The sequence below is a fragment of the Cervus canadensis genome, chromosome 18 (genome assembly GCF_019320065.1).
Source record: "Cervus canadensis isolate Bull #8, Minnesota chromosome 18, ASM1932006v1, whole genome shotgun sequence".
In the NCBI taxonomy this organism is placed as follows: domain Eukaryota; kingdom Metazoa; phylum Chordata; class Mammalia; order Artiodactyla; family Cervidae; genus Cervus; species Cervus canadensis.
In genome coordinates, this window is record NC_057403.1 from 25,454,189 (window position 1) to 25,476,364 (window position 22,176).

At 37.2% G+C, this 22,176-nt stretch overlaps 1 protein-coding gene across 2 annotated transcripts; it reads right to left on the bottom strand.

Annotated features, from left to right (window-relative positions):
* Positions 1 to 481: 481 nt before the first annotated feature.
* On the bottom strand, positions 482 to 22,090 carry LOC122421412 (zinc finger protein 570). 2 transcript variants are annotated; one of them, XM_043437392.1, is made up of 5 exons: positions 21,797 to 22,090; positions 20,761 to 20,835; positions 15,085 to 15,211; positions 14,671 to 14,766; positions 482 to 2,893 (listed from the first exon to the last, which is right to left on the bottom strand). In XM_043437392.1, the coding sequence occupies exons 2-5, from the start codon at positions 20,791 to 20,793 to the stop codon at positions 1,539 to 1,541; spliced, it is 1,611 nt and encodes a 536-aa protein (XP_043293327.1). In that variant the 5' UTR covers positions 20,794 to 20,835; positions 21,797 to 22,090; the 3' UTR covers positions 482 to 1,538. The 2 variants fall into 2 exon arrangements, with proteins under 2 accessions (XP_043293327.1, XP_043293328.1); XM_043437393.1 differs by having other exon boundaries at positions 21,713 to 21,803.
* Positions 22,091 to 22,176: the final 86 nt, after the last annotated feature.

The following is a 22,176-nucleotide window of genomic DNA, read 5'->3' on the forward strand; positions in this document are numbered from 1 at the left end:
TGGAAATTTTTAAAAAACACAAATGCCCAGGTATTACTTTTTTCCCCAAAACTCCAGATGTGATTCTAATGAGCAGCCATGTTTAAGAACAACTGGACTATATGATGATCTTTTATATCTAGTTTTACTGTTTCTATTTCATATTCAGTTCTCCCATTTCATTTACTTGGTTTTCCAATCTTGTCTCATTTTTTGTTGTTCTTTCTCAAGCCTTTATCAAGTGTAGTAGAAAAGCTTTTGTAAACATACATACATATATATATATATGTATAATATATATTTTAGAAAATATGAATTTTTGCTTAGCTAAAAAATTTATGACATTTTGGCTCCACTTGTTTGACTAAGTATGAACAGAATGCTAGATTTCTAATTTATATTCACTCAAAACTTTGATATAGTCCCATTTATTCTGGCATCTAGTATTACTGCTAAAAGTCTAGAAATCTTATTATTTTAGTGATTTTTTTAAAAGTTTTTTGAATGCTTGAAACTCTGAGAATATAAAGAAATACTATGTTGTTAAAAAAAACAAACAACCAAAAAGAAATTAACATGTGATACAGTAACTATAGATTTGGTTCAAATTTCACAAAATTTTATGCTAGAGTCCATTATTAGTCTTCATATCTTACTCAAGATTCCACATTGTATTTAGTTGCATTGAGCATGAAACAAATTCTGATAAATTCTTTTCATTTTTATTGTTACAAATATTTTCTAATTTTCCTTATTATGGTTTCTTAGATACACCCATCATTTAAAAGTCATCATTTAATTTCCAAATACATGGGTTTTTTAAAGTATCCTTGATATTAATTTCTAATTTTGATATTCTCATTTACATGCTTTCTTCTCTGCAATCACCCTCTGTGTTTTTCTAATCTTTTAACTTCACTGAGGCTTTTGATGGCTAAGTCAAAGATCTCTCTTTGTAAATATCACATTACACTTGAAAATGTATAGGTTATTTTTTCTTTTTTGTGTAGGTTATTTTCAAATATCTTCTGATATTGATTCCTAACATAATTCCACAGTGATAAGAGAACAGACTCTGTATGATTTCAAAACTTTTAGACCACGAAACTTTTGCACCTCATTTTACATCCCTGGATATGTTACAGAGTCTCTTGGTTTATAGTCTATGGGAACTTCAATAGAACTTGTATCCTACTGTTGTGTGAAAATTATATGAATCTTAATTATGTTGAATTGGTTCACAGTGCTTTTCTATTCTACTATATCCTTCTACTTTTCTGCCTATTCACTCTATTAATTTTTGAGAGTTTGATATTGAAACTCCAACTAAAAATCTTAATTTATCTACTTAAAAAAATAATTGTAATATATAGTGGGACTATATAACTTTGTTTTGTATTTTCCAAGTCTCCTGTAAATGTGTTATCATACTTTCATAATTTAAAAAATTTAAAAAAAAAAGAGAGCTATAGAGTGATCCATATGAGACGAGTCTTAAACTAGGATGGCAATATTAGAGATGGAGAGAGTATAAATTCCAAAAGTATTTATGAAATAGTCTACAGGACTTGGTGATTGACTGGATTGGGTGGTGAGAGTGACTCCCCAAGATGGATTCTCTGATGATGAGCAAGATGTGCATGCTGCCTGAAAGTTTTCTTGCACTCCTTACATTCATAGGGTCTCTCTCCAGTATGAATTCTCTGGTGTTGGGCAAGGGATCCACAGTAACTAAAAGCCTTTCCACAAACATTACATTCATAAGGCTTCTCTCCAGTATGAACTCTCTGATGTTGAGTAAGGGATGAATCATTGCTAAAAGCCTTCCCACATTTAATACATTCGTAGGGTTTCTCTCCAGTATGAACTCTCTGATGTTGAGCAAGGTAGGCAATCTGGCTGAATGCTTTCCTACATTGCTGACATTTATAAGGTTTTTCTCCAGTATGAATTCTCTGATGTTGAGCAAGGTGTGAATTCTGGCTGAAAGCCTTCCCACATTCCTTACATTCATAGGGTCTCTCTCCAGTATGTATTCTCTGATGTACAGTAAGGTATGCACGAAGGCTAAATGCTTTCCCGCAGACATTACATTCATAAGGTTTCTCACCAGTATGAACTCTCTGGTGTTGAGCAATAGATGATCTATTGCTAAATGCTTTCCCACATTCAATACATTCATAGGGTTTCTCTCCAGTATGGACTCTCTGATGTTGAGCAAGGTAAGCAAACTGGCTGAAGGCTTTCCTACACACTTTGCATTCATAAGGTTTTTCTCCAGTATGAACTCTCAGGTGTTGAACGAGGTGTGCATTCTGACTGAAGGCTTTCCTACATTCCTTACACTCATAAGGTTTTTCTCCAGTATGAATCCTCTGATGTTGAACAAGATTTGATCTCTGGCTGAATGCTTTCCCACATTCTACACATTTATAGGGTTTCTCTCCAGTATGAATTCTTTGATGAAGAGTAAGGGATGAGCTCTGGCTGAAAACTTTTTCACAGTCATTACATTTCAAAAGTTTCTTCTCTGTGTAGATACTCTTGGGCTTAATGCCAACTAATTTTTTTTTAAAGCTTTTATGTGTGTTATGTTTATGTATTTTCTCCTCTTTGGGGATTATCTGATGTGTATGAAATAGTGTGTTGGAATGGAAACTTCTCCAAGTTTTGTTATATTCTTGTACTTTTTCATCAACAGGGACTTCTTCATGAGTGATTGTCTCTTCCTTGAAACATGCTTTCTGATTCATTGGTTGCCCTTCAAGATGGCCCTCACATTTCCATTCTTCTTTCAAACTGGAGTACTCAAGGCCATAGCTTGTAAGTTTTTCTATTACCTTCTGAGATGATTGTGGTTCATAAATGTCCTGCTTTGGGGTTAATTCTTCAGTCTCACACATAGATTCCCAATCTGAAAAATAATAATAATAAAAAATTCTCCTCTGTTAAGTACAAGAAAGTACATTTATAAAAGTGCATCCTAAAGTATGTGAATTTAACAGCAAATAAGACCCACAAGGACACTGGTTTTTGTAGTTCTGAAGAGTGCAAAAACAATAACTGAAAGTAAGTCATGGAGTAACTGGAGGAGGAGAGTGGAGAAGACTCTTGAGAGTCCCTTGGACTGCAAAGAGGTCAAACCAGTCAGTCCTAAAGGAAATCAACCCTGAATATTCATTGAAAAGACTGATACTGAAGCTCCAATACGTTGGCCATCTGATGTGAGAGCCGACTCACTGGAAAAGACCCTGATACTGGGAAAGATTGAGGGCATGAGAAGGGGGCAACAGAGGATGAGATGGTTGGATGGCATCACTGACTCAATGGACATGAGTTTGAGCAAACTCCAGGAGATGATGAAGGACAGGGAAGTCTGATGTGCTGTTGTCCACGGTGTCACAAAGAGTTGGACACGACTGGGTGGCTGAACCACAACAACAAACTCGAGGAGGAATGATTAGAATTATAAGGAAATCAATACAGTAAATCATAGGTCAAGAAGGATTTGTGTAGGTGGTTGGAGCTGGTTATAATTTTATGCATGTATGAATAATACAGGAACTGAAATAATCTCTACTCTTACAGTTACTTCTTTCAAGAACATTCATTGATCCTTGTGCCAGGTACAAGTTTTGAAAGAAATGAAGATCCTTACCTTCATGGATCTTACATTCTTACATTCTTGGGGAGACCAGAAATAAATGCTAAATAAGTAAATTTTATTGTATGTTAGAAGGTACTAAGTGCTATGGAAAAAGAAAAGCACGATAAGAGAGATCAGGAGTGATGGTGAAGTCAAAGGAGGGAATCATTAATAAGTTAACACTGAAGCAAAGAATTGAAGGAAATGAAACTGTTAGTCACTTAGATAGTCAGAGAAAGAACATTCTGGACAGAAGTAACAGCCTAAAAGCAAAGGCATGTTTGGTTTTTTTGAGGAATAACAAGAAGGTCAATGTGGCTAGAGAGGGCTGAGATGAAGTCAGAGGTAAAGGATAATTAGATTATTTAAGCTTTATAGGCTTCCTAAGGAACTTGGCTTTTACTCTGAGTGAGATGGAGAGCCACTGAAGTGGTATGAGTACAGAAGTGACATCTAGTTACAGTTTAATGAAATTACTGGAAGGTGGAGAGCAAGAGGAGAAGAAAAGGGACCTACTATTGTAGCAATCAATGTGAGAAATAATAATTATTTAGACCAGAGAGGTATCAATGAAGATATAAAGAGGTGGTCAGATTCTATTTAATTTTTCCTCTTGGAAAGGCCAAGAAGATATCCTGACAGATTGGATATAGAACGTAACAGAAAGAGATAAGACAAACATGCCTTCCAAGTTTATGGTTTGAACAGTGGAAGGATGGAACAGCCATCAACATTGGCCAGTGAACCCTCCCACACCGTTGACAGAGAACAAACTAGTAAGGAGAGGGACACAGGGGGAGGCAAGATAGGGGCAGAGGATTTAGAGGTACGAACTGCCTTGCATAGAACAAGCTACAAGGATATATTGTATAAAGCAGAGAATATAGACAGTATTTTATAATTACTATAAATGGAGTATAACTTATAAAACTATGTTGTATACCTTAAACTAATATAATACACTAAATCATCAACTATGAGTGCATGCTCAGTTGCAAAGTTGTGTCCAACTTTTTGCAGCTCCATGAACTGTAGCCTGCTAGGCTCCTGTGTCCATGGGATTTCCCAGGCAAGAATACTGGAGTGGGTTGCCATTTCCTTTTCCAGGGGATGTTCCCAACCCAGGGATCAAAACCGTGTCTCTTGCATTGGCAAGCAGATTCTTTATCCTGGAACCACCAGGGAAGCCCACACTAAATCAACTATACCTCAAAAAAAGAAAAAAGAAGTCGACTCGAGATTTTTTAAATTGGGAGTTGCTAGCATATAGATGGTATTTAACAAGACTATATTATCAAGAGAATGAGCATATATAGAAGAAAAAGGAGCAAAGGAATAAACCCCAGAGCACTCCAACATAAAGATATTCAGGAAAAGAGGAGAAACCAAAAGATATTAAGAAGGGCAAATGTAAGCAAGAAAAAATCAGAGGTGATAACATTAATACCACATGATATTAAAGGTTATAATAAAAATCAACTTGCTCAATGATTTATACTGAAAAAGAATAAAATACTTTCACAATAACATACACAGTTTGGAATATATTATTAAGAAATGACACAAAGGGAATACTCTGGCTGTCTAGGGGTTAGGATTCCATGCTTTCACTGTGAAGGGTCAGGTTCAATCCCTGGCCAGGGAACTACAATCTTGGAAACCACACACAGCAGATAAAAATAAGAAAGAAATGTCATGAAAATAATTAATAAAACAATGGCTAATAACAGTAACCATTAATAAGAATTATCTTTCTTTATATATAAAGTATACATTAGGACAAGCAAAACACCACATAGATAAATAAAAGGCACATAATAGAATATAGAAGCTATATGGGAAAGTATTATACTATTTATACTTCTTTTTCAAATAAGAATATTATCTTGCAATTTTAGAATCAATTTTAAAAAGCAATAGAAGAAAGCATAAGGAAAAAACTTTACAATTCTAATAAGGGACCACCCCCTAAAAACTGAATAAATGGAGAAGATGCACACCTTGCTTTTTATATATGAGAAACCAACATGGTAAAGCTACAAAATCTCATTAAATTTACTTATTATGTTCATTCAATTACAGTCAGAGCCTACTGTAATTTCTTAAAAGAACTGTGCAATAATGAATGTGGCAGGCCTTTGTCCCTGTTTCCCAAGAGGTAACCTTTAAGTCATCTGAACTCCTGGAAGGAGGTCTTTGTTATTCATGGTGAGCCTCTTGGACCGCACCTGATAGTTAACACTAACAAGGTGACTCATGATGACTCCTTAGGTAGTTCTTGCTAAGGAGATAACTCAGGCTGGAGGCAAACCATGTTGGAAAGACCAACCATATGATCAGAGGGTTGGAGCTTTGAGCCACCATATCAGTCTGACTTTTGGGAAAGGAAGAAAGGCTTGGAGATTGAGTCACCTTGGGTAATGATTCACTCAGTCATGCCTCCATACTGAAACAAAACAAAACCAACCTCCCCCTGCCACCCCACCCCCGCCAAAACACAAAAAACTCTGGATACTGAAGCTCAAGAGAGTTTCCCTGGCTGGTAATATTCTTTTGAATACTGAGATGCCTGATGGGCCCTTATGACAACTGAAACCTTACATTTGCAACTCTCCCAGCCTTCCACCTTTGGTGCCTCTCCTTTTGGCTAATTCTGATCTGCAGTCTTTGTTACAGTAAAAGTGTAATCATAATAATATGCTTGAGTTCTGTGAGTCATTCTAGTGAATTATCAAACCTGAGGGTGACTGTAGGCATTCTCAAATGTGCAGCCAGCTGGTCAGAAATGAGGGTGGCCCCAAGGATGCCCCAACTTGCAGCTGGTGTCTGAAATAAGCACAGTCTTATGGAATGCTGTTCTTTCAGATTTTTACAGTTTGGCAAACTCATTGCAAGAATTTTTTTCTTTTTTTGAGGAAATTCCCTGGTGGTCCAGAGGTAGCACTTAACACTTTCTCTAACATGGGCCTAGGTTCAATCCCTGGTCGGGGAACTAAGATGCTGTGAGCCAAACAGTATGGCCAAAACAAAAATATTGTGACTTAAAAAAAAAAAATTCTTTTTAATTCTAAAGTACACCAAAAAATATACATGAATCTAGGATAGACTATATGTTAGCCCATAAAACAATCTTAATAAATTTTCAAAGATTTAAATAATACTAAGTATCTTTTTTAATCATAATGGACTGAAACTATAAATCAATAGCAACATAAAAACTGGAAAATCCACAAATACATGGAAATTAAACAGCACACATTTATACAACCAGTGGGTCAAAGAAGAAATCACAGAGGAATTTTAAAATATCTTACAACAAATGAAAATAAAAATGCAACATACCAAAATTTATGGGATGCATCAGAAATAGTTAAAGCTGTGAAATTTTACATCACAAAAGAAGAAAAATATCAAATAAATATTAACAAACTAGAAAAAGAGCAAACTAAACCAAATGTAGAAGAAGAAAAAGTAACAAAGATTCAAGCAGAGATAAACCAAACAGAAAATTTAAAAAGCAATAGAAAGAATCAATTAAACCAAGAGTTTGTTTTTCAGTAAGATCAACAAAACTGATGAACCTTTAGACTGACTAACTAAAAAGAGCAATTCAACTGAAGTCAGAAATTACTCCAGTCAGAGCAATTAGGCAAGAAAAGCAAATAAAAAGCACTGAAATTAGAAAAGAGGAAATAAAATTATTTCCGTTTGTAGACAACATGATCTTACACATAGACATTCTTAAGACTCCACAAAAGAAAAACAAACACTTTTTATAACAAACCCAACACAGAATCAGAATACAAAGTCAACACACACTAGTCAGTTGCATTTCTATACATTAACAATGAATAATCTGAAAAGAAAATTAAGAAAACAACTCCATTTACCACAGCAACAGAAAGAATAAAATACTTCAGAATTAATCAAGGTGAAAGACTTATACAATGAAAACTATAAAACATTGGTGAAAGAAATTAAAAGGTAACTGTAAATAAATGGAGACATCCTGTGTTCATGGATTAGAAGTTAACACTGTTAAGATGTCCACACTACCCAAAGCTATCTACAGATTCAATGCAATACCTATCAAAATCCCAGTGATTTCTCCAGAAATAGAAAAATCAATCCTAAAATTCATATGTAATCTTAATGGACTCTGAATAGTCAAAAGAATCTTGAAAAAGAAAAAGGTAGTTGGAGGTGTCACACTTCTGATTTCAAAACATATTACAAAGCTACAGTACACAAAGCACTGTGATATGACATAAAGATATATAATATGTACATATATATACATACCCTAATGGAATAGCAAATAGAGAGCTCAGAAATAAATCCTTATATATAGTGTCAAATGATTTTTGATGAGTGTGCCAAGACCTTTCCATGGGGAAAAGGACAGGCTTTTCAATAAATGATGCTAGAAAAATTAAATATCCACATGCAAAACAAAGAAGTTGTTACACCACACATAAAAATTAACTCAAAATGGATAAAAGACTTAACCTAGAACTTAAAACTAAAATACTCTTAGAAGGAAATACAGGGAAAAATCTTCATGACATTATATTTAGCAATGATTTATTGGTTATGATACCAAAAGCATAGGTAATAAAAGAAAAAATAGACAAATTGAACTTCATGAAAATTAAAGACTTGCTGTGCATAAAGGACACAATTAACAGAGTGAAAGGCAACCCACAGAGATTACGGGAGAAAATATTTGCCAATTATGCATCTGAAAAGAGGTTAATATTCAGAATACATAAAGAACTGCTAAACTCAACAATAACACAATTAGATTATGAGACTGGACAAAAAAATGTTTAGCTATATACTGTTCACAAAAGAAACACATAGAAAGTAAGAGAGTAAAGGAGTGAAGAAAACTACACTAAAGAAATAGTAACAAAAGCAGGCATTTATAAAGTTCTATCAAGCTAAATAGTTAAGGGAAGAACCATCACTAAAGAGTAATAATAACAGAAGAATTCACCAAAAGATAATCTTTCTGGGATTACCAGAAAGATAATCCCCAAAACATATTATAAAACACTTTCATAATACTGCTCAAGGAGACTTTTTAAAAAAATCAGTAGACTCAGAATTGACCAGCACAATTAAATAAGCTTCATTCAATGAATATATATCAAATGCTGTACTACACAAGCAGCAGACATTTTCCAGAACACACAATTTATCAAAATTTACTCCCTAGACATAAAATAGGCTTCAAAGTACTTCAAAGCATGCATATTAAACAGACCGTATCCTCCACCTGCAATGTAGTTAAAACAAAAACTTAAATTTGGAACTCAAAGCTTCTAAATAATTCATGGTCAAGAAAAAAAAATCAGTGAAAATTAGAAAATGCTAAGATATACCTGATAACAAAAATACTACGTATCAAAACATGTGGACTATATTCCTAACATAGTCTTAAATGCTTAGAAAAGAGAAAGCCTCAAAAACACTGAATTATCTAAATTTAAAAGCTAAAAAAAAAAAAGACTTCCCTGGTAGTATAGTGGATTTGAATCTCCCTGCCAATACAGAGGACATGGGTTTGATCCCTGGTCCAGAAAGATTCCACATGCCTTGGAGCAACTAAGCCTGTGTGCCACAACTACTAAGCCAGTGCTCTAGAGCCTGTGAGCTGCAACTACCGAGCCCACAAACCACAACTACTGAAGCCAGTGCGTTCTAAGGCCCACAAGCCCCAGCACTGAGCCCACATACTCCGACTACTGAGCCTGTGTGCCTAGAGCCTGTGCTCCGCAAGAAGAGAAGCCACTACAACAAGGAGCCTATACACAAAAATGAAGAGAAGCCCCACTCACCCCAATCAGAAAAAGGCTGCACGCAGCAACAAAGGCCGAGCACAACCAAAAATAAAATAAACAAAATTTTTATAAATATTTTAAAAGAAAGAAAATAGCATAAAAATGTAGGAGGAATAAAACAGAGAACTACCTGACAAAAATCTAAAGATAAATTAGAGATAATCAGTGAGGTAAAAAATGTCTGAAAACATGGAGAAGGAAATGGCAACCCACTCCAGTACTCTTGCCTGGAAAATCCCATGGACCAAGGAGCCTAGTAGGCTACAGTCCATGGGGTCGCAAAGAGTCGGACACGACTGAGGAACTTCACTTCATGGCAAAATGTCTTGTGTGAAACATGTTTTTCTTAATTTCCATGAAACAACATTCTGCAGTCTAATAAAACTTTTATCTACTGTACAGAGAAAACACACACACACACACACAAAAGTCTGAAAACATTAATAAGTTTAAAGATTTGTTTCTCTCTTTTTAGAAGGAAAAATAGGTCATGATTACATATACCGCTGCTGCTGCTGCTAAGTCGCTTCAGTCGTGTCTGACTTGTGCAACCCCATAGACGGCACTGGAATGGGTTGCCATTTCCTTCTCCAAGGCATGAAAGTGAAAAGTGAAAGTGAAGTAGCTCAGTCGTGTCCAACTCAGCGACCCCACGACCCCATGGACTGCAGCCTACCAGGCTCCTCCATCCATAGCATTTTCCAGGCAAGAGTACTGGAGCGGGGTGCCATTGCCTTCTCTGATGATTACATATACTACCAACTTTAGATAAGAGAAAATAATAACTTTAATAAATTTGAAAACTTACATGAGAAGTATAAATCTCTAGAAAAATACCATAACTCCACAACTATAGGAGAAATAAAAAATAGATTCTTATAACAGAAATTGAATTATTAAATTCTTTTCATACATTAAAAATACCAGGCCAACATGAACAAAGTTCTACCAGACATCCAAACACAAACATTTATTTTACCCAAAATCTTCTAAGGAAGAAAAAGATTTTATGATATTAGGACAACTTTGATTCTAAGATCTGACAAGGAGTACACAAAAGGAAAATTGAAGGCCAACCTCACTGACAAACACAGATGCAAAAAACCTAAAGAAAATATTGGTGGATAGCAACTAGCTATGAATGGAAAAGATAAAGATAGGTCTGTCTCAGGAATACAAGATGGGTTCAACATTAAAAATATAATTCACTACATAAAAAAGAAAACATCATCTAATCACCTACAGATATAGAAAAACATTTACTGAAATTCAAAAGCTTTCTATAATCAAAACTCTTAACAAATGGTAATGAAAGGGTATCTACCAGAAACCTTTAAACATCAGAATTATTAATAACAAAATATTACAGCACTTCCTAGGTGGTGCAGTGGTAAAGAACCTGCCTGCCAATGCAGGAGATGTGGGTTCAATCCCTGGGTCGGGAAGATCCCCTGGAGGACAGCATGGCAACCTACTCCAGTATTCTTGCCTGGAGAATCCCCATGGACAGAGGAGCCTCTTGGGCTTACAATTCATAAGGTCGCAAAGAGTCGGACACGACTGAAGTGACTTAGCATATACAAAGCACTTCAGTTGAGACTGGAAATTGATAAAAATACCTGCCATCACTACTTTGATTCATACTGTATTGGCGATCTAAGGATAATAGAAAAAAGAAATTAAGGATTAAGAATTTAAAGTGAAGAAACTGCCATTATTCACAGACATACCCACCCACAAAAAAAGAAAAGGAAATCTAAAAATTACTAATAGTAATGTGAGTTTTCCAATGTTGCTAGATATAAGGTCAAAATATAAAAGTCAACTTTATTTCTGTGTATGAGCAACAAACTGAAAACACAGAGAACGTTTAACACAGAAACAAAATTTAAATGTCTAGAAATTAATCTAATAGGAGATGTGTGTAGCCTTTATAGAGAAAATTATAAAACACATTGAAAGAATTTAAAAATCTAAGTAAATGGAAAAATAAACTATGTTTACAAATAGAAAAAAAAAATCCAAAAGCAGTATGTAGAATAAATAAAATTTAAACCAAAAGCCAATAGCTTTTTGTTGTTTTCTGGTGGAAACTGACAAGCTGACCTAAACTTCAGTTAGATGTCCAAAGGGCAAATTCTGAAGAACAATAAAGAAGGTATAGGGACTTACTCTAACAAATATTCAGTTTTTACATTAAAATATTTTTTTAAGATAGTGTGGTACTTTCAAGAGAGAGGGGACATACGTATACCTGTGGCTGATTCACACTGATATATGGCAGAAACCAACACAATACTATAAAGCAATTATCCTCCAATTAAAAATAAATTAATTAAAAAAAAAATAGTGTGTTACTGGCGAAAGGAAACAGAATCAATGGAATGCAACAGAGGTCAAAATCAGATTCATAAATATACTATTAGGTTGGCCAAAAAGTTCATTTGGGTTTTCTGTAGCATCTTACTAAAAATCCAAACAAAGATTTTGGCCAACCCAATATAACCTGATATATTAAGAGGTAACATTCAGGACAATAAGCAAAGAAAGCTCACTTCTTCAGTAAATGTCTAGGACACTTGATTTTCCATAAGGAGTAGAAATTAAATACTTCAATCTCAAACATCAATTTTTGGACTGTGGCACTAAATGTAAAGAAGATTCTTTAGAGGACAGTTTGAGAATACCCATATGACTTCAGAATACAAAAGGTTTCTTAAAATATCAAAAATCATAGGCTACACAAATCAAAACTACAATGAGATATCATCTCATACCTGTCAGAATGGTCATCATTAAAAAGACCAGAAATAACAAATGACGATGAGAATATGAAGAAAATGGAACCCTCCTACACTGTTGGTAGGGATGTAAATTGGTACAGCCACTATGGAAAACAGTACAGAGGTTCCTCAGAAAACTAAATGTGATCAGAAAACTACCATATGATCTAGTAATTCCATTCCTGGGTATATATCCAAAGAAAATGAAAACATTAATTCAAAAAGATACAAGCACCTCAGTGTTCATAGCAGCATTGTTTACAACAGCCTAACTGTTCATTAACAGATGAATGGATAAAGATATGACATACTGGGAGTGTAAGACTTGTGCTTTCACGACCATAGGCCCAGGTTTGAACCCTGATTAGGGAACTAAGATCCCACCAGTTGCACAGTGTGGCCAAATAAATAAATAAAAGCAACAAGGATATATTGTATAGCACAATATTGAATCACTGTGTCGTATACCTGAAATATATGTACATCAACAATACCTCATAAAAAAATATATATCTCTAAAACTGAACAAAGGACTGAGCAGGCACTTAACAGAAGAGGAAATCAAAATAGCCTTTTATAAATATAAAAACTCAATGAAAAATAGTGACTAAAATCAATATAGATGAATCGGAGAAAAATAATTTTGAGTTGAAAAAGTCAGAATTACCAGCACAATGTATTTCCATTTTCATATGAAGTTGAAAATATGCAAATATAAATATTTTGCTTAGGGATATATATGGCAAAACTACAAAGAAAAGTTAAGAAATGATAAGCAAATTTGTAGGATAATGGTTACCCTAGTGAGGGGTAGGGATGGGCCAAAGGTAGGGAGCGATACTAAGAAGGGACCCTCAAAGGCCTAAAATGGCACAGATAATCTTCTATTTCTTAAGTTAAGAAATAGTTTCATTTTTTGTTATATTATTACTTAAACTACATATTTAGGCTAATATATATTTATGTGTGTGTAATTTATATTTAATAATAATAATTAATAAAATTTAGCCATGTCTTCTTTGACACTACAGTTCCACATCAAAATTTTTTCTTAGAAATCTGAACAAGAACATAAAAGTTTGGGGAGAGGTAGTTGAGATGGGTGTGGAATGAGATGGGGAGTAGTATTGACAGAGATGTTTACAGGGACCCTAATTTTCTTCTGAACTTTAGTCTTCCATTTTACCTGAATGCATCCTAGGTCTGTATGAAAATCCTTCCTATACCACAAAGCTAAACTCTTAACCTCTTCTCTCTTAAATGTTTTCTAGCTTCTAACCTGTTTTTGTTAAAGACTATCTTCTCAATTAACCAGATTCCTCTCTCACCTCTCTGAGTTTCCTTTATATCAGCTTTCTTTTTATATATGCTGTTTACAGCTATATTGTATTTCTTCTACAAGCCTATCAATTATTTGATTTTTTACATTTTTGTATAACACCTTAGCATCTTGCAAGTACCCTGTTTAAAGTACAAATTCAATAATCTTGATTAAAAGAATGAATGAACTGACCACTAAGAGAAAAATGAGGCATTCAGAGATAAATTATGACTATTATAATACTAGTAGCTAACAGCTTTTGAGCTTATAATATGAGACAGGAACTGCTGAAAGCACTTTAAAAATATTATCCTAGTTTACAGATGAGAAAACAAAAGCACAGAGAAATTAAGTCAGTTGCTCAACTTTTCACTTCATGTAGGTGTCAGGGTTTGAACTTGTTACTTTAGTTACAGCTGTGCATAGAGCTCAAAAGGTCATCAGATTAGGAAAAGATTCTTTTTTTTTCCCTTTGGATGTTGAAAGCTTTATTTTGAAATTTCACGCAGACAGAAGATGGAGGGCCAGACACAGGGCTGAGGGAGGCTTGTGCACCTGAGCTTGGTAAAGACTGGAAGAGGGGACTTCCCTTGTGGTCCAGTGGTTAAGAATCTGCATTCCAATTCAATGGATGCAAAGATTCCATAGGCTGCGAAGCAGCTAAGCCCACACGCCACCACTACTGGGCCCCCAAGCTCTTGCGCCCAAGCTCTGAAACAAGAGAAACCCACATACCACAAGGATAGGCCCGTGCACTGCAATAAGAGAAGCTCTTGAGCTGAAACTAGAGAAAGCATGTGTGCTGCAAAAGGACCCAGATCAGCCAAAATTAAAACAAAACAGAACAAAAAGGCTGGAAGATGCTTATGAAACTAGAAAAGTAATGGGACTCAGAGAAGAGGGGGTAAAGTGGGCAAGGAGAGACAGTTCAGAATATCAGCTTTCGGAGAACCACCTCAAAGGACTCAAGTTTCTACTAAGACCTAGAACATTTGAGAGGAACATGCCAACAACAAAGTGAAGAGGTGCTACCTTTGAGTCAAGCTGGGCTGTACCCTGCAAAGGTTTTTGTCTGCCTATTTCCTCTTTACTCACCTGAGTACAAGTCTTTTGTCATCTCTCTCTTCGCCATCCAGGGCTCCTTCCCTTGTTCCAACAATAATATCACACTTGGTTTAGAAAAGCAAAGTCCTGCGTATATGAAAAGAAACCAAATTTGGTCATGCTGTAGATAACTGAGAACTCACATCCAATTATTTGATCACTGGGGAAGAGGGAGCTTAAAGTAAGCCAGAGAAAAATGTGATGAGGACATGCATACAATGGACAGGGAAGCTGAAACTTCCAACACAGATTAATAACAGACCCATTCACTGCCAACTCACAAATATTAACCTGTTACTTTGGCACAGGCAGCAGACATTCAACCAAGCACTACAGATGCTAACCCCCAAAATCACAATGATACCCTTATGAGTAGAAGCTCAGTTTTACAAAAGACATTCTTACCCAGTGATACCAAGATCCTGTAGTTCTCCAACATCACATTACTGTACAGATGCCTTTGAGAAGGATTTAGGCAATCCCACTCCTCTTGGGAGAAGTCTACAGCCACATCTCTGAAGGTCACCAACTCCTGAAATGAAATGAAATAACCTTATCTCTTCCCATACTCACCTCATTCATTCTGTCCCAGGCACACGGGGCCCGCAGATACACCTTCAGATGTGCAGAATGTTCCCCCCAGGGCTTTTGTATTTCTCAGATCATTCTGTATAAAAATATCAATGTTCTTATCCCAGTTCCCTATTCCCCTAATCCTGCTTATTTTTAACCATGGTACTTAATTATTCTGTTATTTATTGTCTGCTCCCCACCTCCACTAAAATATAAAGTCCATGAGGGCAGAGTATGTTTTTGTTTTGGTCACTGCTATATCCCAGTTACAGAACAGTATCTGGCACACATGAGGCTTATTCAAATATTTGCTGAATAAACTGAATTAATGAATGAATGTTTTGCAAAAGTCAAGAAGCTATAAGAGGATTTAAAATGAGACCATAAAGTGCTTACTGTATCTCCCAAAATTGTATTATACCAAGCAAAACAAATCATCAATTCCATTAAAATGCAAATACTTTAATCCAGAATACTTAAAATTTTAAGTTGCCTGTTTTCTAATTGCATCACTTTACACACTGTTGTCTAATAATATGTGGTATTTAGAATGCCTTCTTAATTATTTTGAGCAGCCATTGCCTGCATTTTCTTAGCATCTCCTTGGTTTTCTTACATGAACTCATCTGACAGGGAAATGCAGTTTTTTTGTTTGCCCTCTCTGCATACTGGACCGTCTGAGTCAGTGTTCTAACTAATCCCTGATGGTCTCTGAGCTACTGTTCTACCAGACTCAGTAGTTATGTGCTTCAGGAATTTTTCGGTAGAATTGGTCCTATTAGGAGACTCTTGGTGTCACCTTTGTTATCTTAAAAGCTGGTCCCTTCGCTGAGGTTCTTAATTTTTTGAAAACTTGATGCTATTTCAGCTGAAAAAAATTGGCAAGACTATTTAAAAAATTGAGGGAAGCCATTTAAGAAATTGAAAAGTAATCACAAAACAACATTGGGTAGTTGTGACTTTCAGTTCTGTATCAGTTGAATTTTTGTGCTCTTTTCCCTGTGTACATGTGGTTCTATTTTTCTCCAATAAAACTTTTTATTTAAAAAAAAAGAAGAAAAGAAATGAGTCTTCCGTTTATAATACTATTTTGGCCTACATGGGCTAAGTAAAGTTCTTAAAAACTTGGAGTTATGCTATGATTCAGCTGGATTCCAGGTTTCCATAATGTGACCATCTAATGAAAACTAATATACATACTGTGTTTGTGTGTGGGGATACATATACACATGTAAATTATTTTCTGGGTTTTTTTTACAAAATTAAAAGAGGTGAATCTGTCAAACCAAGAAGATTATTTTATTGGGCATTTTATTCAATTTTGTCATAGTTAAAAAAACTATCTACAAAATAAAGTTTGAACAAACGCTGGGAGATAGTGAAGGACAGAGAAGCTTGGTGTGCTGCAGCCCGTGGGGTCACAAAAAGTTGGACACAACTTAGAGACTGAGCAAGAAAATTAAGTATTCTTAAAGTGTTTTTCAACACTCAGTAACTTTTTTTAATGAAGTAGTTTGTGAATTTCTCCCTCTTTGACCTAGCAATAATATCCCTAATATATTGCAGAAATGTTCCTGTTTGGTTTGGTCATATAACATGCTTCCAAAAATGTTTTCCTTAGCTTACATAGATATGTATAATAAGCACATAAATTTTTTATATATGATATACATATTCTTCACTGAGTCCTTCATTTATACAGTCAATGAAAATAATTAGTGTCAATACAACAAGCTTAAATTCTAACCTTCAAATATCTGACCACTAACAAAGAACCTCTGAAAATATTTGACCTCTAACCAAATACTTGGTTTCAAAATCTATTCATAATTATAATCAAACCCGTCTAAAGAAACAGTTCCCTTGACCTTTTTGCCTTATAGACACATCATTCTCAGCAGAGAAGACAACTTCCCCCGAGGCCTTGTCATGTACTGACTGATTTATTTCTCACATCCCTTGTACTATAGCATGTGGAGCTGAGTTAAGTGACCCCTTAGCTCCTTATACCTGCTTTCAGACCACTGTCCACCCTCTTCCCTAAAATATACCTAGTTTTCCATCTCATGAAATCAGGCTGTAGCTGTGTATGATCCCTTCTTCTTTTAATTATCTGCCAGTTTCTGGTAGATACCAATTCTCTGTCATTCCTTGAACACTTTAGTATCCTGTCTCATTGTCACTTTCTCCAATGCTACTCCCATTACACATAATCTTTGCTCACTTCAATATTCATATAAATAACCCTTCCAACAACCTGGCCTCTCAGTTCTCTGACCCCACCTTCTCCAATAAGCTTGTCTTCCATACTTCTACAGTCACTTTCATGATCATGCCCTAGACCTTGTCATTATCAGTTAGTACCAACCCCCCATGATCTCAATTCTCCTACTCTCACTTTTACCTCCTATATTGCAATTTTTTTCCCCCTGGTACCCTAATCAGGATGGGCTTCCCAGTGGCGCTAGTGGTAAAGAACCCACCTGCCAATGCAGGAGACATAAGAGACATAGGTTCAAGCCCTGGGTTGGGAAGATCCCTTGGAGGAAGGCATGGTAATCCATTCCAGTATTCTTGCTGGGAGAATCCCATGGACAGAGTGAGAGGGTAACAGGCAGGAAGGCCAGGGGTCTCCAAATGGAGAAAATAGGCTGCAAGTGCCAGCCATTTTTATCTCTCTTAAGAGGCAGGAGGAAGCAAACTGGTGGTATTTTTTTTCCTTCTCTATACAAATTTAAAATGAGGTTTCCCTTAAAATGCTGTGTTGCCATGACACCTGGTTTCACCTGAAGCTAACTATTCTCAAACCTTGAGTTAACCAATACATTTTTTCTTATGGAAATGTTTGTCTTAAGCTATGTTAATGTACCCCAGACTCTGTCTTCAAGTTCAAATGGCTCAGAACCTACATGACAAACCTGTATGTTATACTCAGATATTGTTCCCCTAATCTATGTAAACGAAACTATTTGTGTGGTAATCTGCCCTTCTACAAGATTCAAGTCAATCGTTTTATGCCCTGGGATGAATTATCTGAGTTTTAAGACATTCCTTTCTTTTCATTAACAGACTACTAGTGACTATACAGGGATGGGGTCGCACAGAGTCGGACATGACTAAAGTGACTTAGCAGTAGCAGTAGTGACTATATAACATCCAGCTGAAGACTAGCAGGGGGGTACTCTTTCTGCCCCCTTCTGATGCCTGTGTCAGAAGCTTTCTCTATCTCCTTTATACTTTAATAAAACTTTATTACACAAAAGCTCTGAGCGATCCAGCCTCGTCTCTGGCCCTGGATTGAATTCGTCTTCTCCGGAGGCCAAGAATCCCGGCGTCTTATTGTTCAGCAACAACCTTTCAAGAGGAGCCTGGTGGGCTATAGTCTATGGGGTCGCAAAGAGTAGGACAGGACTGAAGTGACTTAGCATGCATACCCTAATTAGGATCATCCTTTGACCGCACTAGAACCTACAAATAATTAATCTTACATTTTCACTGCTCTTCATTCCCACATACCCTCACATCCTAGAACAACCATTTGTTATAATCATACCCAGGCATATACCCTCAACTTCTCTGCCCCCTTTTCACTTAACTATACTCATCTGGGCCACAGCCATCACTGAGCATACTTGGTTTCTGTACCCTGCACACCTTAATTTTTTTAGAGAAATCATTCTAATTGGTCTCATTTTAAATTCATGATCACTAACTTCAAGTGAACCACAATAATACATTTCTATCTACCTACATGATACAATTCTCTAGTCCATTCATTTCCCCCACCCTCCCAAATGACCATTTAATACTTTCTTCCCTCTCCTCACATCATCAATCCCTCCATCCTTACTCTCAGCTAAAAATCTTGCTTTGTTTCACTGGAAAAAAAACAAAAGCCATTTTAAGAGGATTTCCACAAATTCCCACAACATCTACACATTTACTTGCATGTGGGCCATATACTCTCTCTCTTTTTTAAATCTCTCTCTCTCTTTTTAATCTTTATTGCATTTGTTACAATACTACTTCTGTTTAATGTGTTGGTTTTTTGGCTGCAAGGCATGTGGGATCTTAGCTCCCCAATCAGGGATGCAATCCATACCCCGGGCATTGGAAGGTAAAGTCTTAACCACTGGACTGCCAGGGAAGTTCCTGGTCCATATACTCTAACTTGATCCTATTACTGTAAATGAACAGCCCTCTTACCTAGTAAAGGTCAACCTTCCATTTGTATCCTAGACCTCAAATTCTCTCAGCCCCTCAAGCAGTCTTCCAGCAATTCCTTCCTCTTTCCTCTTCATCTTCAATTTCCCTTTCTGCTGCATCTTTAAATCAGCCCAGACACATACCTGCCCTTAAAAAACCTTTTTGACTATAGTTTTTCCTCCAGTTACCACCTATTTCTCTTCTTTCCTTACAGCTAAACTACGTGAAAGAGTTGTCTATACTTTTCATCACTTCTCTCCCTGTCCTGAAGAGGAATGACATAATGTGATGTGTAACAGGAACACTGTGGCTGCTCTGTTGAGAACAGACTAAAGACAGCATGGGTGGAAGTAGAGGGACAAGTTAAGAGAGCACAGCAATAATCCAGGTGAGGAATGATAGTTTACATCAGAATGGAAACTGGTGGTAGTAAAAAGAGTTCAGGTTCTGGATATATTTTGAAGGTAGGACAACAATTTCCTGAGGGAAGACTTTTAGCTTGAACATCTTAGATGGGAAGTGTGTAAGAAATTTCTAATTGGTTTTCCTGTTTCTATCCTTGTCCCATTCAGTTTTTTTTCAATAGCAGCCAGAGTGATCCTATTAAATGGGAATCAGATCATGCCATTCCTATGCTCCAAAACTTCCAATGGCTCATTTCACTCAGTTTGAGAAATCTGAATTTGAGGTATCCATTCCACAATCAAATGAAGATGCTGAGTGGATAGCTGGATACATGAGTCTGGATTTCTGGAGAGAGTTCTGGGCTGTATACAGTTTGGTAGTTGTTGGCATATAGATGGTATGTAAAGCCATAAGACAGGGTGCAATCAACAAAGGAGTGAGTGCAGATAGAGCAGCAAAGAAGCCCTCTTAGTTAACAGGTACTTAGTAAAAAGTTTGTTGAATGAATGAACATCTGGATGGAGACTAGAATGAAGAAATTATTCTGTTGCTAGGGGAACAGCATTTTAGGCAGAGGGAACAGTAAGTGCAAGGCCATGAGTCCAGAATGTACTCAGTTCACTGCAAAGAAGTTAGCGTGGCTGCAACTGAGTGAAATACAGACAGAGTCAGAAAAATTATATGAGGTCACAGGGATAGCCAGGGACCAGATTATGTAGGGCCTTGTAGGTCAAGGCAAAGACTTCAGCATTTGTCCAGAATGAGGTGGGAATCCACTGGAGAGTTTTAAGAAGTGACATGATTGGTCACCCAGAAGTTTCAGCAGAAGGAAAATTAATGTCTGCCTGTTTTGAAAAAGGAGGAAAACACTTCAGGAAAGAGAAAACACCAACTCACCTGGTACATGGCTTTAAGAAGTCCAACAGCCATTCTTTAGTCCCCTTGACTCTTCTCCTGGGGAATGGCAGTGTCCTTAGATGAGTGAGATGGGGAAGAGAACATGAGAAACTAGGCTTTCCTTGCAGCATCCACAATCAGCAGCTGAGCATTTTTCTGCTTTTCATTCCTCTGTTGCACCCTTCCCTCCACTAGAAAGCATAATGGAGACCTAGGAATCTGCTTGCAAAGAATTTAACCTGTGCCCAAATCACTTCCTAATTCATTATTTTAACAAGAAATGTTCCAGATTTTACAATTAAAAACTCCAAGTGATGCAACCATTTGCATAAAGACACAGCTAATAAATAACAGTATCAAGATCAAATAAAGGTCTTTCTGACTCCACTTTCCTTCTCCTCTCCAGTAGGTAAGTGATTCTGTCTCCCCACCACTGCGCGGTTTGGGAGATCTTAGTTCCCTGACCAGGGATTGAACCCTGGCCAAGGCAGTGAAAGCATGTAGTCCTAACCACAAGACCGACAGGGAATTCCTAGGTCAGCGGGTTCTGAAACCTGGTGGCACACTGGCATCACCTGGCCAGCTTTAATAGATATTGGTGGCAGAAGAGTCTCATTCGGTCCCCCTGTTCCTAAACACACACACACACATACACTCACAGATTCTTAAAAACTACAGCGCCAACCACCATCTTGCACAGATCACAGTAGCCATGGGTACCGGCAGTTTCACCGTCACCCTCACCCATAGCCCCTAGTCGCAAATACTATGATGGTCTCACTCACACACTCCAGTCACAAAGAAGCCGAGGGCAGAGTAAAAAGAGAGGCAGAAACTATCCTTCTTCCTCAACTCAGTCTCACTCTCTGTGGCACCAACCATCGCTCACTCGCACACACATAGTCACATAGATATGATGTGTACAGGCACCGCGGGTGACAGGCTCACACACCGTAAGGTAACAACCACCGTCTCACACGAAGAGTCACACAGAAAGCCAGGGGGCCAACGTCCGGGTGACCCGCTTCCTTCCTACCTGCAGAACCGAACTGCCGGAAGACCAGGTCCCAGCCCGGAAGGCTCGCGTAACCTCTCCTCGGGCCCACCTCCCGGCCTGAATCGATGGAACCCAGCCTCCGCGGGCCCGGAAAGAGGCGACTCGGCCTCCGGAGGACACAAAGGGGCAACGGGCCCAGTGCTCGCGGGGGCCACTGGGAAATGTAGTCCTGACCAGAGGAAGCCTCGGCGCCCTGGAGTTCAACTGCCCTGGGAGTTTGTACCACCACCTCCTCTGTCCCAGCTTTTGCCAAGCGGACCTCTCCCTGGACTTGAAGGAGGAGCCTGGACGTCTCGATCGATTCCTCTCAGCTCTGAGGCTGGGTCCTCCACAGAGACTGCGTCGAGCGTCACCCTAAA

What these genes read in the sequence shown, in the direction of transcription:
- LOC122421412 (XM_043437392.1), bottom strand. Translation starts at nt 20,793, where the DNA reads ATGGCTGTTGGACTTCTTAAAGCCATGTACCAG. An exon ending in TTCTTAAAGCCATGTACCAG is followed by an intron (nt 15,212 to 20,760) that starts GTGAGTTGGTGT and finishes ATTTCATTTCAG; the next exon opens with GAGTTGGTGACCTTCAGAGA. An exon ending in GACAAAAGACTTGTACTCAG is followed by an intron (nt 2,894 to 14,670) that starts GTGAGTAAAGAG and finishes ATTATTTTTCAG; the next exon opens with ATTGGGAATCTATGTGTGAG.